This window comes from Crocuta crocuta, unplaced genomic scaffold (genome assembly GCF_008692635.1).
Source record: "Crocuta crocuta isolate KB4526 unplaced genomic scaffold, BGI_CrCroc_1.0 scaffold24, whole genome shotgun sequence".
NCBI lineage: Eukaryota > Metazoa > Chordata > Mammalia > Carnivora > Hyaenidae > Crocuta > Crocuta crocuta.
This window is the reverse complement of record NW_027530974.1, coordinates 6,252,843-6,265,930: the sequence shown is the minus strand read 5'-3', so window position 1 is coordinate 6,265,930 and position 13,088 is coordinate 6,252,843. Positions and strand designations below refer to the sequence as shown.

The 13,088-nt window shown below is 42.0% G+C and overlaps 1 protein-coding gene across 1 annotated transcript in view; it reads right to left on the bottom strand.

The window, feature by feature from the left end:
- DSP (desmoplakin) overlaps positions 1 to 13,088 on the bottom strand; it is a 46,756-nt gene that overhangs the window by 20,541 nt on the left and 13,127 nt on the right. The window contains exons 4-12 of the mRNA XM_077769974.1: positions 11,410 to 11,558; positions 10,251 to 10,425; positions 6,927 to 7,055; positions 5,748 to 5,798; positions 4,672 to 4,833; positions 4,016 to 4,120; positions 2,850 to 2,945; positions 2,179 to 2,304; positions 1,688 to 1,840 (exon numbers count right to left, since the gene is read on the bottom strand). Of these exons, the coding sequence (XP_077626100.1) occupies positions 1,688 to 1,840; positions 2,179 to 2,304; positions 2,850 to 2,945; positions 4,016 to 4,120; positions 4,672 to 4,833; positions 5,748 to 5,798; positions 6,927 to 7,055; positions 10,251 to 10,425; positions 11,410 to 11,558 (1,146 nt within the window). The remainder of the gene's footprint in view (positions 1 to 1,687; positions 1,841 to 2,178; positions 2,305 to 2,849; positions 2,946 to 4,015; positions 4,121 to 4,671; positions 4,834 to 5,747; positions 5,799 to 6,926; positions 7,056 to 10,250; positions 10,426 to 11,409; positions 11,559 to 13,088) is intronic.

Below are 13,088 nucleotides of genomic sequence, written 5' to 3'. Positions count from 1 at the left end.
AGGGAGACACAGAAATAGAAGCAGGCTCCAGGCTCCCAGCTGTCAACACAGAGCCCGATGAGAGGCTGGAACTCACAAACCATAAGACCATGACTTGAGCCAAAGTCAGTCGCTTAACTGACTGAGCCACCCAGGTGCCTCTCTCCATGCAAGTTCCTAAAACATTTCCACCTGCTAGAATAAACACCATTTTTATAACATGATTCTAACCAGCTGGTCATATTTTATATTTTTTAAATTCTCCATAATTTTTATAAGAAAACAGAGCCGTGAGGAGCACCTGGGTGGCTCTGTCAATTAAGTGTCTGGCACAGGTCATGATCTCATGGCTAATTTGAGCCCTTCATCAGGCTCTATGCTGACAGCTCAGAGCCTGGAGCCTACTTTGAACTCTTTGTCTTCCTCTCTCTCTGCCCCTCCCTTGCTCATGCTCTGCCTCTCTCTCTCTCTCAAAAATAAACATTATAAAAAAAATGTATTAAAAAATTATAAAAAAGAAAACAGAGCTGTGGGAATCACATAAGTAATTAATAAAAACAAGTCATCTTTCCATATAAACACTTGTATTTACCACAGAGCCTGCAGGATTAATATGTTCAATCAATTCATAATATCTATAATCACATTCACTTCAAACACAGAATAATGGTCACATTCCCCCTTTCTTTCATGTTAGAAATTTAAAGATCTTTAAAGAAATTTAAAGATTTTAAAATTTAAGATTTAAAGACTGGGGCACCTGAGTGGCTCAGTTGGTTAAGCATCTGACTTCGGCTCAGGTCATGATCTCATAGTTCATGGATTTGAGCCCCATATGGGCCTCTGTGCTGACAGCACAGAGCCTGCTTGGGATTCTCTCTCTCTCTCTTTCTCTCTCTCTCTCTCTCTTCCCCCATTCTCGTGCACTCCCTCTCAAAATAAATAAACTTTAAAAAGAAAAAAGATTTAAAGGGTAATCACAGGGGCACCTGGGTGGCTCAGTCGGTTAAGCATCCGATTTCGGCTCAGGCCATGATCTCACAGTTCATGGGTTCGAGCTCCGCGTTGGGCTCTGTGCTGACAGCTAGCTCAGCCTAGAGCTTGCTTCAGATTCTGTATCTCCCTCTCTCTCTGACCCTCCCCTGCTCACACTGTGTCTCTCTCTCTCTCAGAAATAAATAAAAAACATTAAAAAAATAAATAAATAAAGGGTAATCACAGATGAAGTTCTGCATATTAGAAGAAGAGAAGTATTAATACTTAAAATGAATAGCTTAAAAATAACTATTGTCCTGGGTGCCTGGGTGGCTCAGTGGTTGAGCATCTGACTCTTGAATTTCAGCTCAGGTTATGATCCCAGGGTCGTGGGATAGAGCCCTGCATGGAACTCTGTGCTGAGCGCAGAGCCTGCTTAGGATTCTCCCTCTCCCTTTCTCTCTGCCATCGTCCTCCACACACACTCTCTCTCTCTCAAAACAAATAAATAAACATTTAAAAAATAATAACCACTGTTCTAATTATCAAGAGCTATGACTGGACTCAGAGCAAAGCTGCCGCATTTCTACAGCTTGCTGCTCTATGTAGGAAAGAAAGGCATGGATTCTGCCGCCCACCAAAACCTGGATTAAACTCTACGCCCTAGATGGCAAAAATCTCTAGGTGAAGAAAGGGAAAACATGTGCCTCATTCTGAATAAGTGAGCGCCCACCTGGTCTTGTTTGTAGTCACAGAGAGCCCGGAGAATGATGGGCTTGTTGCTTCTGTAGTCTGGGTTGCGTGGTTTCAGCTGCACAATCTTCTTGGACTTGTTTACCAAGTTCTGGACCTGACGCTTGTACTCCAAGATTTTCTCTCGTTCTTTCTGCAATTGCAAATCAGACCATACTTTAGCATAGATGCTCAGTGAATTTCAGGGAAGACCTGCAAATGACATTACCATAGCTGCTATGATGTTACACATTAGGTATTGCTACTGTTGGATAAGCCACAAAAGGCCACGGGCTCATCTATCTGCAGGGACTATCGGAACCTTTCATAACAAGCCACTTCAGAAACCACAGAGCCACATAAGCGGGCAGGAAAGACTATCACTGTGTGAAGAGACTATGTCAATAGAATGTGAAGTATGCTTTCCAAAGGACTTTTAATTAAGTAACGAGTTGAGTAATGAGCATTCTGTCTGTTTTTGTTCTGCGATACCTCCAGCTCCTTGATCTGCTCCAGCAGGCGCTGCAGGGGCATGTTCTTGTCACAGGGGTACTTCTTCCTGATGGAGTCCTGAAGGCCCTTCAGGTATGCTTCAGTTGACTGGGCCTCTTCAAAAAACTATTAAAGATGAGAGTGATCACACATTAATGAAAAGGAATTCAGTAGGCAAATAGTATTTTCTATTTCAAGGACTACCTTCCCGGAGTCTATTTTAATAGGTGGCTAAAGGAAAAGGTTAGAGCAGAAGCTATATTATGTGACAGCAAGAGACATCTGAATGACTCATGACCAGGTTGCTCCTCTACACAAAAAGCCAATAAATAGGATTTGTAAAATATTTTGAAGACTGTATTCAGTGCTTCTAGAAATACATTCAAAAGATAAGGTATTAGGGTGCACCTGGGTGGCTCAGTCGGTTAAGCATGTGACTTTGGCTCAGGTCATAATCTCGCAGTTCATTTTGAGCCCCAAGTCAGTCTCTGTGCTGACAGTTCAGAGCCTGGAGCCTGCTTCAGATTCTGCGTCTCCCTCTCTGTCTGCCTCTCTCCCCTCATACTGGGTCTCTCTCTCTCTCAAAAATAAATAAAATATCAAGAAAAATTTTTTTAAAAGATAAGGTATTAAGACCCACAAACAATTAAATTACTACGAAGCATAAAAACCTGAAAGTAGGCAGCATTTTCTTTGAGATGAACGTCAATGCACTTGGTGATCTGCAGAATCCAGCTCCACTGTGTCTGGAGAGTATCCATATATGCCTGAAACGAGAGCACATCGGCTATCACATCGCCACTCAGCGACAAGGACATCCATTCTTTGATAGACATGTGAGCCTGAACGAAAGCTACGAGCTATGTTATATCTAATACCAAATGAAGCAAACATTTTTCTAAAAATTGAAAATGGAAATTTCCCAATGGTGGGGAGGCACCTGAGGGGCTCACAGGGTAAAGCATCCAACTCTTAGGTTTCGGCTCAGTTCATGATCTCACGGTTTGTGAGGTCTGTGCTGATAGCGCAGAGCCTGCTTGGGATTCTCGCTCTCTTCCCTTCCCCAACTCGTGCACATGCACTCTCTCACTCTCTCAAAATAAATAAATAATATTTTTTAAAAAAATTTCCCAATAGGGAACTCTTGGTATGGTAGAAATTAAATTTTAAAACCAATTTTAGCAAATAGATACCATTAGGAGATTAGTCAAAATATTTGCTCAAATGGGATCATTGCTGACCAATCAGAACCAGAACAGACACTGGGGTGGCATTGAGGCAGGGTCCTTTTACTGCACCCTGTTCCTATACAGCTGCTAGATGATGAGGAGTTCCAAGGAACCCATGCAGAAGGCTTGAGGGGCTTAAGGCAGTGACTCTTATCAACTGATACAAAAACAGTTTTTAATAACCAGGATGGCCATTGCAATGCTGCTACCAGCTAATGTTGGCCTTGAGCCCAGGCAACAGATGGCAGGTTAGGGTACAGGTTAGCAAACCAAAGCCCACAGGGTACACTGGACCCACTGTGTGTATTTACAAATAAAGTTTTATTGGAACACAGCCATGCCCATTCACTTACATATTGGTATGGTTATTTTCACACAACAATGTCAAAGTAATCTCGACAGAAACCAAATGGCCTGCAAGCCTAAAATATTTATTATTTGGTCCTTTCCTGAAAAGCCTATCAACCCCCAGTCTAGGGTATTAATCCAAAATATGTAAAATAAACTTGTCATGGCTTTATGACACATAAAAATCATTCAATCTGTATAGTATTACTTTACAAAAAGTTCCCCTTTACTCTCTAATAAAAATATCTCGTGAAGCCTACTTCAATTTTGTCTGAAGCCGGATGCTGGTTGAGAACAAGTTGGTCACTTTCTTGTTTAAGCTTATTGAGCTCTTTTTCCTTAACTTCCAGCTGGCTCATGCGTATCTATAAATGAAAGAAAAACAAATCCGTCAGAGCAAAGTCACCATTAGCCGGCCATCATTTCCACCATTTTAAGGGAAAATTAGAACACAAAACTACATTCTGGAAATGAACAATGTCAAAGAATCATGTTATGGTGTCCTCAAGAATCACAGCACTTGAAAGACCAGAAAGGATGTTTGGGATGGTCCAGTACATGGCAGAGGTCACACTGGAGACATGGCTTGTCCCAATCCACACAGGTCAAGGGACTGCGACAACTAATGCTGAGATTTCCTGTTCCTAGGTTTGCATCCACCATCCCACTAGGCTACACACACTGTGGGATGTCCAAATGCATAACTCTGACTCTATCTACTGTCTTCCAGGATGGCAAGCAATGCACTGCCCCTCTAGAGTCACTGAGAAGCTTCCAGAAAGGAATGGCTTTTCATGACCATTTCACCTGCAGCGGAATTCCACAGAACCGATTAAATGATTGTGAGGCCTTTGTCCCCATGTGGGGGCCTCCCAGGCAAGAGCCTCATATCTACAAGTCTGAGGACTGTGCTTACAGAGAAGGCCTCCTGCTTCTGGGCGATGTTGGTGTTCCGGTCACTCCAGTCGTACAGCAGCTCCTCCTCCTCGCAGTCATTGATCCACATGATCTCTCGGGACGTGGCCTGGATGATGTTCTGCAGCTGTCGCAGGTGATCCATCCTCTCAAAGGATGCTTTCTGCAAGGCAAGTTCAAAAGCGGCATTGGGATAACAGTGTGCACCTTACTGGTGTTCTCTGCAGATTCCACAGATAAATCTGTGTGGTCCCTTTAATTTAAAAAATGTTTTTAATAAATAAATACATAAATCACATGAATCAGTAAAATCTGCACTGACCACCTAGTATATTAAAAAAAAAAAAAGTCCATCCAAATTTAACAAGGGAGCAATTTTAGATTCAATGGAATAGCCAAAAGGGTCTTGATTCAGACTCTGATGTTTGGTTTCAAGAATTAGTTTTAGACCACAAAAGGGAAAATGGATGCTTAGAAAGAGAAGTCAAGTTTTTCCTGCCCTCTTCCACACCCCCCAAAATTTCAAGGTGCCATCTGTTACGCCCCATATCTAATAGGACAATTGTGTCACTACTACCCACATTATTTTAAAAGGATCACTGCCAACAAGTAAACACCAAAGACATGAAGCCAGGGTGTCACACATGGGTGAAAAAAATGGCAATCACTCTTTATACCAGTCAAGTGAACTGGTTTCATGTTTGTCATAAAATGGAGACGATAGTCGATTACTACCTAGGGGAAAGTAAGTCTTATTTTTGCTTATACTTCATAAAAAGGCTGCAATTCACAAGTGGAAAAGCTTTATTTCTTTAACTGCAAGTACTTAACACGGGCTATATACATGACACTCAACTTGTAAATAGAACATCTATGAATACTGTCTTCAGAAAAAAGTCTTTTAACATTCTCTTCTGAAGGAATCCCAGCAGCAGAGATGCAATTAGCATCTACAAGCCCCTAACTACCCTTCCAGGTACTTCCTGGGTCATTAGGTGCCGCCCACCCAGGCTGTTCTCCATTTTTATGAAACTGAACTGAACTGAATGCAGAGACATCAGAAATGAGTCCGCTTACCAGCAGGTTTTCATACTCCTCCTCCAACTGGTAGATGGCAGATTTCTCCCGCTAGAGAAAGACAAACAGTGAGGAAGCAGTGAATTCCCCTTGTCAGTTTGTATAGAAACAGCAGCCCTTCTAAACCTTTTTGTTAGATACTGACTTCAGATCCCTCAGTAGAAAGACGTATTTGCACTATGAAATCTTTTATTCGCAGGGACCTTTTCCCAGTTGGGTTTGAAGGCAAACCCTCACTGGCCTTTTTTTTTCTTTTTTCTTTTTCTTTTTCTTTCTTATTCAAAGAGAGAAAGAGAGAATGAGCAGGGGAGGGACAGAGAATCCCAAGGATTCTGTGCTGAGCACAGAGCCTGATGTGGGACTTGAACTCACGAACTGTGAGATCATGACCTAAGTCAAAATCAAGAGTCAGACACTCAACCAACTGAACCACCCAGGCACCCCCTCACTGTGCTTTTGTTGCTATCTCCACAAAAGGTTGATCACTTAAAGACTCACGTGTTAAAACATGTTAAGTTTGACAACTTAGGACTCTCTATAACTTAGAGAAAAAAGGGAGAAATTTGATGAGATATTCAAGTGGACAAAAGTAAGGGAGGAAAAAAAGGCAGAAATGAGGATAGGTAAAAAAGTGAGGGATTTAATAGCAGGAGATGGGGGATGAGGGGTGGAATCCAGACACTTAAAATCAAGTGATTATTTAACACTGTAATTCTTGACCCAGCTGCAAACTAGTCCTTTGACAAAGGAAAAGTGTCAGGAAGAGACACAATTGCTTTTACTAGAAATACATTGAATTTTCACATAGGAAAGGATTCACCAAGCACACAAATTTTATGATTGTAGCTCTTTCTCTACTTAAGACATGCTCTGCTTTCTAAAAATAAAAAAAAACACTCTACACCCTCAAAAATCCTCATCTATGAACTGCGCCCAAATGCACACATGTACACCCTTTGCCTTCAATTTACCTCTTCCTCGAGTGTTAACACACTCTCTAGCAGGTTTACTTGAGTCTACTTCCCCATTTATGAAATAAGATTTTTAGAAATTTCCAGTCTGTTGTGGAAGAAATCTTGGGCTAACATTTCAGACAAAAATGCCCGGGATTGAGAAATTAATTACACAATCCTTCGGTATGCTTTTTGAAGACATAGAAATGAAAACATCTCAAAGTACCAGGTCAGCCTTAATTTTGTCCAGCTGCCAGCGATAGTCCCCAATGGCATTGTGGATGCTCCTGTGGCTGTTGATGTGCTGCTCCACAGAGGCCAGGTCCACGCCCCAGGCCACCATATCCATCTCCGCCTGCCAAGGGAAAGAGTGTGTCCTTCATTTCTGAACCTTTCCATCAGACTCACCTTAGCCCCCGGCATCAGGGGTCAGAGAACCAAGGGACATCCATAGTTTCCATTCAGATAAAACTGAGGTTGTAAATATTCAATATTTTTGAAACCCAACAAAATTTTTAAAGGCTTGGAATTCCTGAACGGTGAACAGGGCTTGCCCAATACTTCCCACAACTTGTTTGACCCCAGCTGAGGAGAGATGATACAGGAAGGAGATCCCTGAAAGCTAGATTATGTCCTCTGAAGAAAAAAAAAATCTACCTGTGTACATGCAAGTGGTATCTGTATAGCATGTGTATGACATATTAGAAAATACTGAAAGAAGTTTCTATATATTCATTTTATTTTTATTAACGTTTATTTATTTTGAGGTGCAGGAAGGGGCAGAGAGGGAAAGACAGAATCCAAGAAGGCTCCGCGCTGTCACTGAAGAGCCTGACACGGGACCCCATCTCACGAATCCTGAGATCATGACTGGAGCCGAGATCAAGAGTCTGGTGCTCAACCGACTGAGCCACCCAGGTGCCCTTAAAATATGCATCAGAAATAGTTCATTAAGCTCAGTCAGGTACTACTTTCCAAGCTCAACAGCTGACCTCAAAGTATTTTTCACTGTTCATTTCTTTAAATTATTTTGATTTGTGTTAATTGTTGACTCTTTAAATTTGGCATTTACCATTACCTTTCAGGATGCAAAACTCCCTATGTAGAGAAGATACTATAGCACATACTCAAAGCTTCATGTTAGCTCTTTAAAAATTAAATCTGACTTTCTAATTTGAGTCCCCACCACTTCAAATTTAAGAATGCTATGTATTAAAAAACAAGCATACTATTCCACAAGTTTCATACTGAGGCAGGTCTATTATCTCATGTTGCCTTTGCATGAGCTCATGTAAATTTCCAAATCACCTGTGTCATCTTTTACACATGCCAAGGGCAAACATTCCAGTCTGGTATTGCAGCAAGAACATAACACACATTGTTCTAAGCCACATCCATGTTCTAATACACTTGGCAGGCTTTCAGAAAGGGAAGCCATTTCAGTCAGACTGCTGAAAGTTACTGAGGACTTTGCCCTTTCTCTCCCTCGCTCTTTTCAGCTTTTGAGCAGAAACAGGTGAGTGCACTGGGAAGTTAATGAGATGACCAGGCTCCCATGTCATCTCATTACCAGCCAGGTGTATAGTATCTGACCCGTCCATCAACAGAAACACAAATCGGGGAAACAACAGAAACCTGGCACAGGAGATGTGTGACTGCTTACTGATTAGGTGGCTGGGGACACTGCTGCTCCCTTATCAGCTAGCTGGGCCTGTGGCTCAGTCTCCTCGGAGTGAGAAAGAATGCAGGCTATGCTTGGGGGGAGAGGGATAAGAGGAAAAAGGGCCCCGAGAGAATCCCAGAGCAAACCCTCAGTAAGTGATAAAACTACTTTCAGTTCCTTTGAAACCATGGGGGCCAGCTGATCCGAACTGATTTGCTCATCAGTGGCACCTATTAAAAGAATACTCCCCCACCACAACAGAAAACGGAGTCCATGGGAGAATGCCATTTTCCAAAATTTTAAAAATGTTGAGCCTTTGCTACAAAGGATTCTTGTCAAGCTACACCCAACATGAATACAGAAAATGACTGGTGATGAGCTGTCATTTTATATTAACTGTCATACTAAGAAGGAATTAGGCGATGTGATGTTTTCACACCAAACAAGTAATTTGGTTCAAAGGTTGTCTCACCTAACATCACTTATGGTGTAGTTCAGGCCTCATCGGTCCTGCCAAGCCATCCTTTGAGGGCTCCATTCCATAGGGACTGGAGCACCGCCCCTCCCCCCAGCCCTATCTGAGCAGGATTTATTAGAGCTCAAACACAGCAATTAAGCCCACACTGCTCTGGACAGAAATCTGGCATTTGGGTGTACATGTCTTGTTTTCTTCAATCACGTTCATTTCCAGGACTATGAAACATAATTTCTGAACACTCCCTTTCTGGTATAGTGCCAATAGGTATTAAAAAAGCTCAAGAAATGTGTGTTTGAAGATCAGAATAGAATCTGAAAACATGTAAATTGGACTCATTCACGTTTCTGGGACGGTAACTGACTTTTCTCCTCTATAAGCCCCACCTTCTGTAATAGTATTATATAGTCTTTATAACAAGTAGGAGAAAAGCTTAACTGAGTGAATGAATACACAGACTGGTAAACCCTCACCACTCAGATAAAAACACATACAAAAAATGTTAACTGGTTGAGAAACTTTGGACCCACTGCTCAGCTGGTCCAACAATAAACACCAAAATCAATATTTCTTACAACCACAACCACAGGGCATAACATATGATGTCTGCCCAACTTATCATTCTATCGTATCCACCTTCTCGAGAGAAGGGTGGTTCATTAGCATCAGGTTTTCATTATAAAATCTCCATCTACATGATTATATTTCTAATGCCACCTGTTCATTAAAGGGCCTAATGACCACATAAAACAACAAAACAATAATTAGCATCGGAAAACACTTTGTAGAAACTGCAGTTGTGGGGAAAAGCTCAGCATATACTTTGGTTGCCATTATTTTACTCCTTCCCACACCTGTGACGTAAAGATTGCACAAGGCAACTGATACTCCAAAAGTATAAGGTAAGCAACCAATGAGCCCAAACCAGAAAATCCAGTTTTACTGTTTCCAGCTCCTCCAATTTAACATTTTAAATGAACCTCCTCGAAGTACCTATCACCAACACAGATGAGGTCACTTACCACCTCAAGTAGAACAATGAAGTTCTTTAGCCCGTGAACTCCAACACATTTTCAGATTGGAAACAGTAAGAGCTAGATATTCAAAATCTACTAATTAAATTATACCTGTTAAATATTATCTGTGTGATAAATTAGGACCATAAAACAATGAGGCTGATTCCCTAAGCCATAAAAAAGAAGGAAAAAAATACTGAAGTTTTATTTCAAAAAAGGAGCATCCAATTTAAAATTGCATATGAAGAAAATACAGAAAACAGCAAGTTTCTGCTGCCAACTGAGGGCCCAGACTGCTCTGTGGCCAGACCAGTGGGGCTGACCCTGCCACGTTCTATACACCTGATACCCAGCTGTGGAACATTTCAGAACCAACCTCGTCTGGAAGCTGCTTACCCTCTGCTGCCTCATCCACCCCAGACATTCGCTGGTGAGGCGCTTGGTGAATTCATCCCACCCGGAGCCACTCTGACAGGTGTACCCTCCACCACCTTTGGAGCTGGCCCTTCGGACTCGAGGGACGCTAATGGCTTTATAAAGGGCTCGCATTTGCTCCTGGAGCTGAAGCAGTCTGAAAGGAAAGGAAAACAATTACACTGTGGCAGGAAAACAGCCTATGAAAACATGTTCTGGACAAACTCCTCCCTCCCTCTGAGTCTCCTTTGTGTTAGCACAAAGGTCACGAATGTCTTATTGGAAGAATTTTCTTTTTTTTAAAGTTTAAAAGTATATTTTGAGAGAGAGAGAGAGAGAGAGAGAGACAAGGTGAGTAGGGGAGGGGCAGAGAGAGAGAGAGAATCCCAAGTAGGCTCTGCATTCCCAGTGCAGAACCCAATGGAAGGCTCAAACCCACAAAGGTGCAAAATTGTGACCTGAGCTGAAACCAAGAGCCAGATGTTTAACCAACTGAGCCACCCAGGTGTCCTTGAAGAATTATTTTCTTTACCATGTGACTTGAATCTCAATCATATAGAAGAACCTCAATATCATGATGCTCAGAGTCTGAAACATCACAGAAAGTGTTGCTGGCTTTGCCTAACATGGTAGCACCTCCTGCTTCCCTCCTCCACCTCCCCACCCCAGGTCTCACAGTGGGAATTTGCAGCAAAATCAAGACTACCCATCTCTTCTCTGAACTGCTTTTCAAACTCTACACATCTCAATTCTGTATGCATCAAACTGAGCTTGCCTTGGTATTAGACTCTTGAAAGTCAAATGCTATGCCCAAGGCTTTCGCTGCTCCCTAAAAAAAATGGAGGCACACGTAACATCTCATAACAAACTCAACCCTCCGATCAATACAATTCCACTCCTTTGAGCACCTCTGCATAATTCTTTTCCTGGCAGCTTTTTGATTCCACATGAGAGGAAGATAGTGATTTTGGTCAGTTTGTATACAGTAGCTATGCAAATACCAAGCGTCGGGAGCCTTTCCTCTGGAATGCTGTAGTTCCTTCAAGGGAAGACCTGTGCCACGAGATCAAGTGCAAGTGGGTGCATGACATTCTTCTTCGTGTGGCCTGCCGGGAAGTGTGCTCTGTGATAAAGGCAATACCTTTTCTGATAGGCATCACAAGGCTGGCCCATCTGTCGCATCTCTCTGATCAAGCTATCGGTAATTTCCATCTGATCATTGGCCTGGGCAAAACATTCATCCAATTCTCTGCTCCGAGCCAGCTGTATTCCATCTCCGTATTTCAGTTCCTAAAGGAAAGAATCCACATGAAGGCAACCCACGATGCTGGAGAGAAAAGCTTTCACTTGTGTTCATGGAAGCAGAAGCTCCTGCTTGTAAACTTGACAAATAGTAGAAGTTGCCATTTTGCGTGTGACTAACTGAAAATTACCTTACTAATCTGGTGAGGTAGGTAGGTAAATACAGGCAGACTCATGAAGCAAAATTTGTGGACTGTATTTTAAACTTTTACTAGGCTTTTAAAGGCAAAGTAACAGAACATGGAGTTTTCTCTTGCTCCAATATGTTAAAGGCCATCTTTCATATTTACAAAGAACATTCATCCAATGGGATTTCCCCGGGGTCAGAACACTGCACTGGATAAAGTCTTTTACACACAAACTGAGCTTTTCCTGCATCTTCTAGGAACACAGATTTTCAGTCCTTAAAAGGAAGCTATCTAATTCATGGTATTGGGCCAATCAATCTCCTGCATCTGATGATGCGTCACAGTCGTATGAGACATCACCTCTGGGGGAAGCCAGGTGATGGGTACACCAGGGTGGTCTGTACCATTTTTACAACTCCTTGTGGGTCTATAATTATTTCAAACTTAAAAATTGTTTTTTAAAAAAGAAAGCTTTCTCTTTTCACATGCAAAAGGCCGCTGCTTCAGGGTCATAGATGAGCTTTCCCTCGAATTTTACAACTGCTGCTTTCATTCAACTTCAGCCAAATGAAGCAAGTACGCTACATTTCCCTGACATGATTATATTTCGATGCACAGAAGTCAAAACGAACTGAGAACACGATGCCATGTACATTTTTACAACCATGTGTAAAACATTTCCACAGCAACAACAAATCGTGTCCAGGACTGGGGTGCAAATATATTCAATATTAAGTCACCGGAGACTCTGGTTTTGCTTTCTGTGAAGGAATCACAGCTCCATGATGAGCAGGGTATTTAAATATTTTTTTTTACATTTATTTATTTTTGGAGAGACAGAGCACAAGCAGGAGAGGGCCAGAGAGAGGGAGAGACAGAATCCAAAGCAGGCTCCAGGCTCCGAGCTGTCAGCACAGAGCCCGACGCGGGGCTCGAACCCACAAACTGTGAGATCATGACCTGAGTCAAAGTCAGATGCTCAACAAACTGAGCCACCCACATGTACCGAGCAGAGTGTTTTTTAAATCAGAGACTTAGAACACCAGAACTAGAGTCAAGCTAGTTTGCTGGACCCCTAATATCCTTTTACATGGACTAAAGTGAAATTGTTTGAACTGGGTAAAATAAACTAGAACCCACACAGATTTCTAAACGTGAGAAATCAGAACACTAAGATATTCTCCAGACAGAACACGTAAATTTACTTGGTTAAAATTTGTGAGGGGCCAGATTCCATCTGTAACCCCTACATTAATGTCAGCATCGGGATGATTGAAACTCAATTCCTTCATTGGAGAGATACAATAAATCAGGGAAACAGAGAAAAGGCATCTATGGCCCTACCATTCTCTAGTCTGTTTTTGGCAAAACCAGAGCAAATCTGAATGGT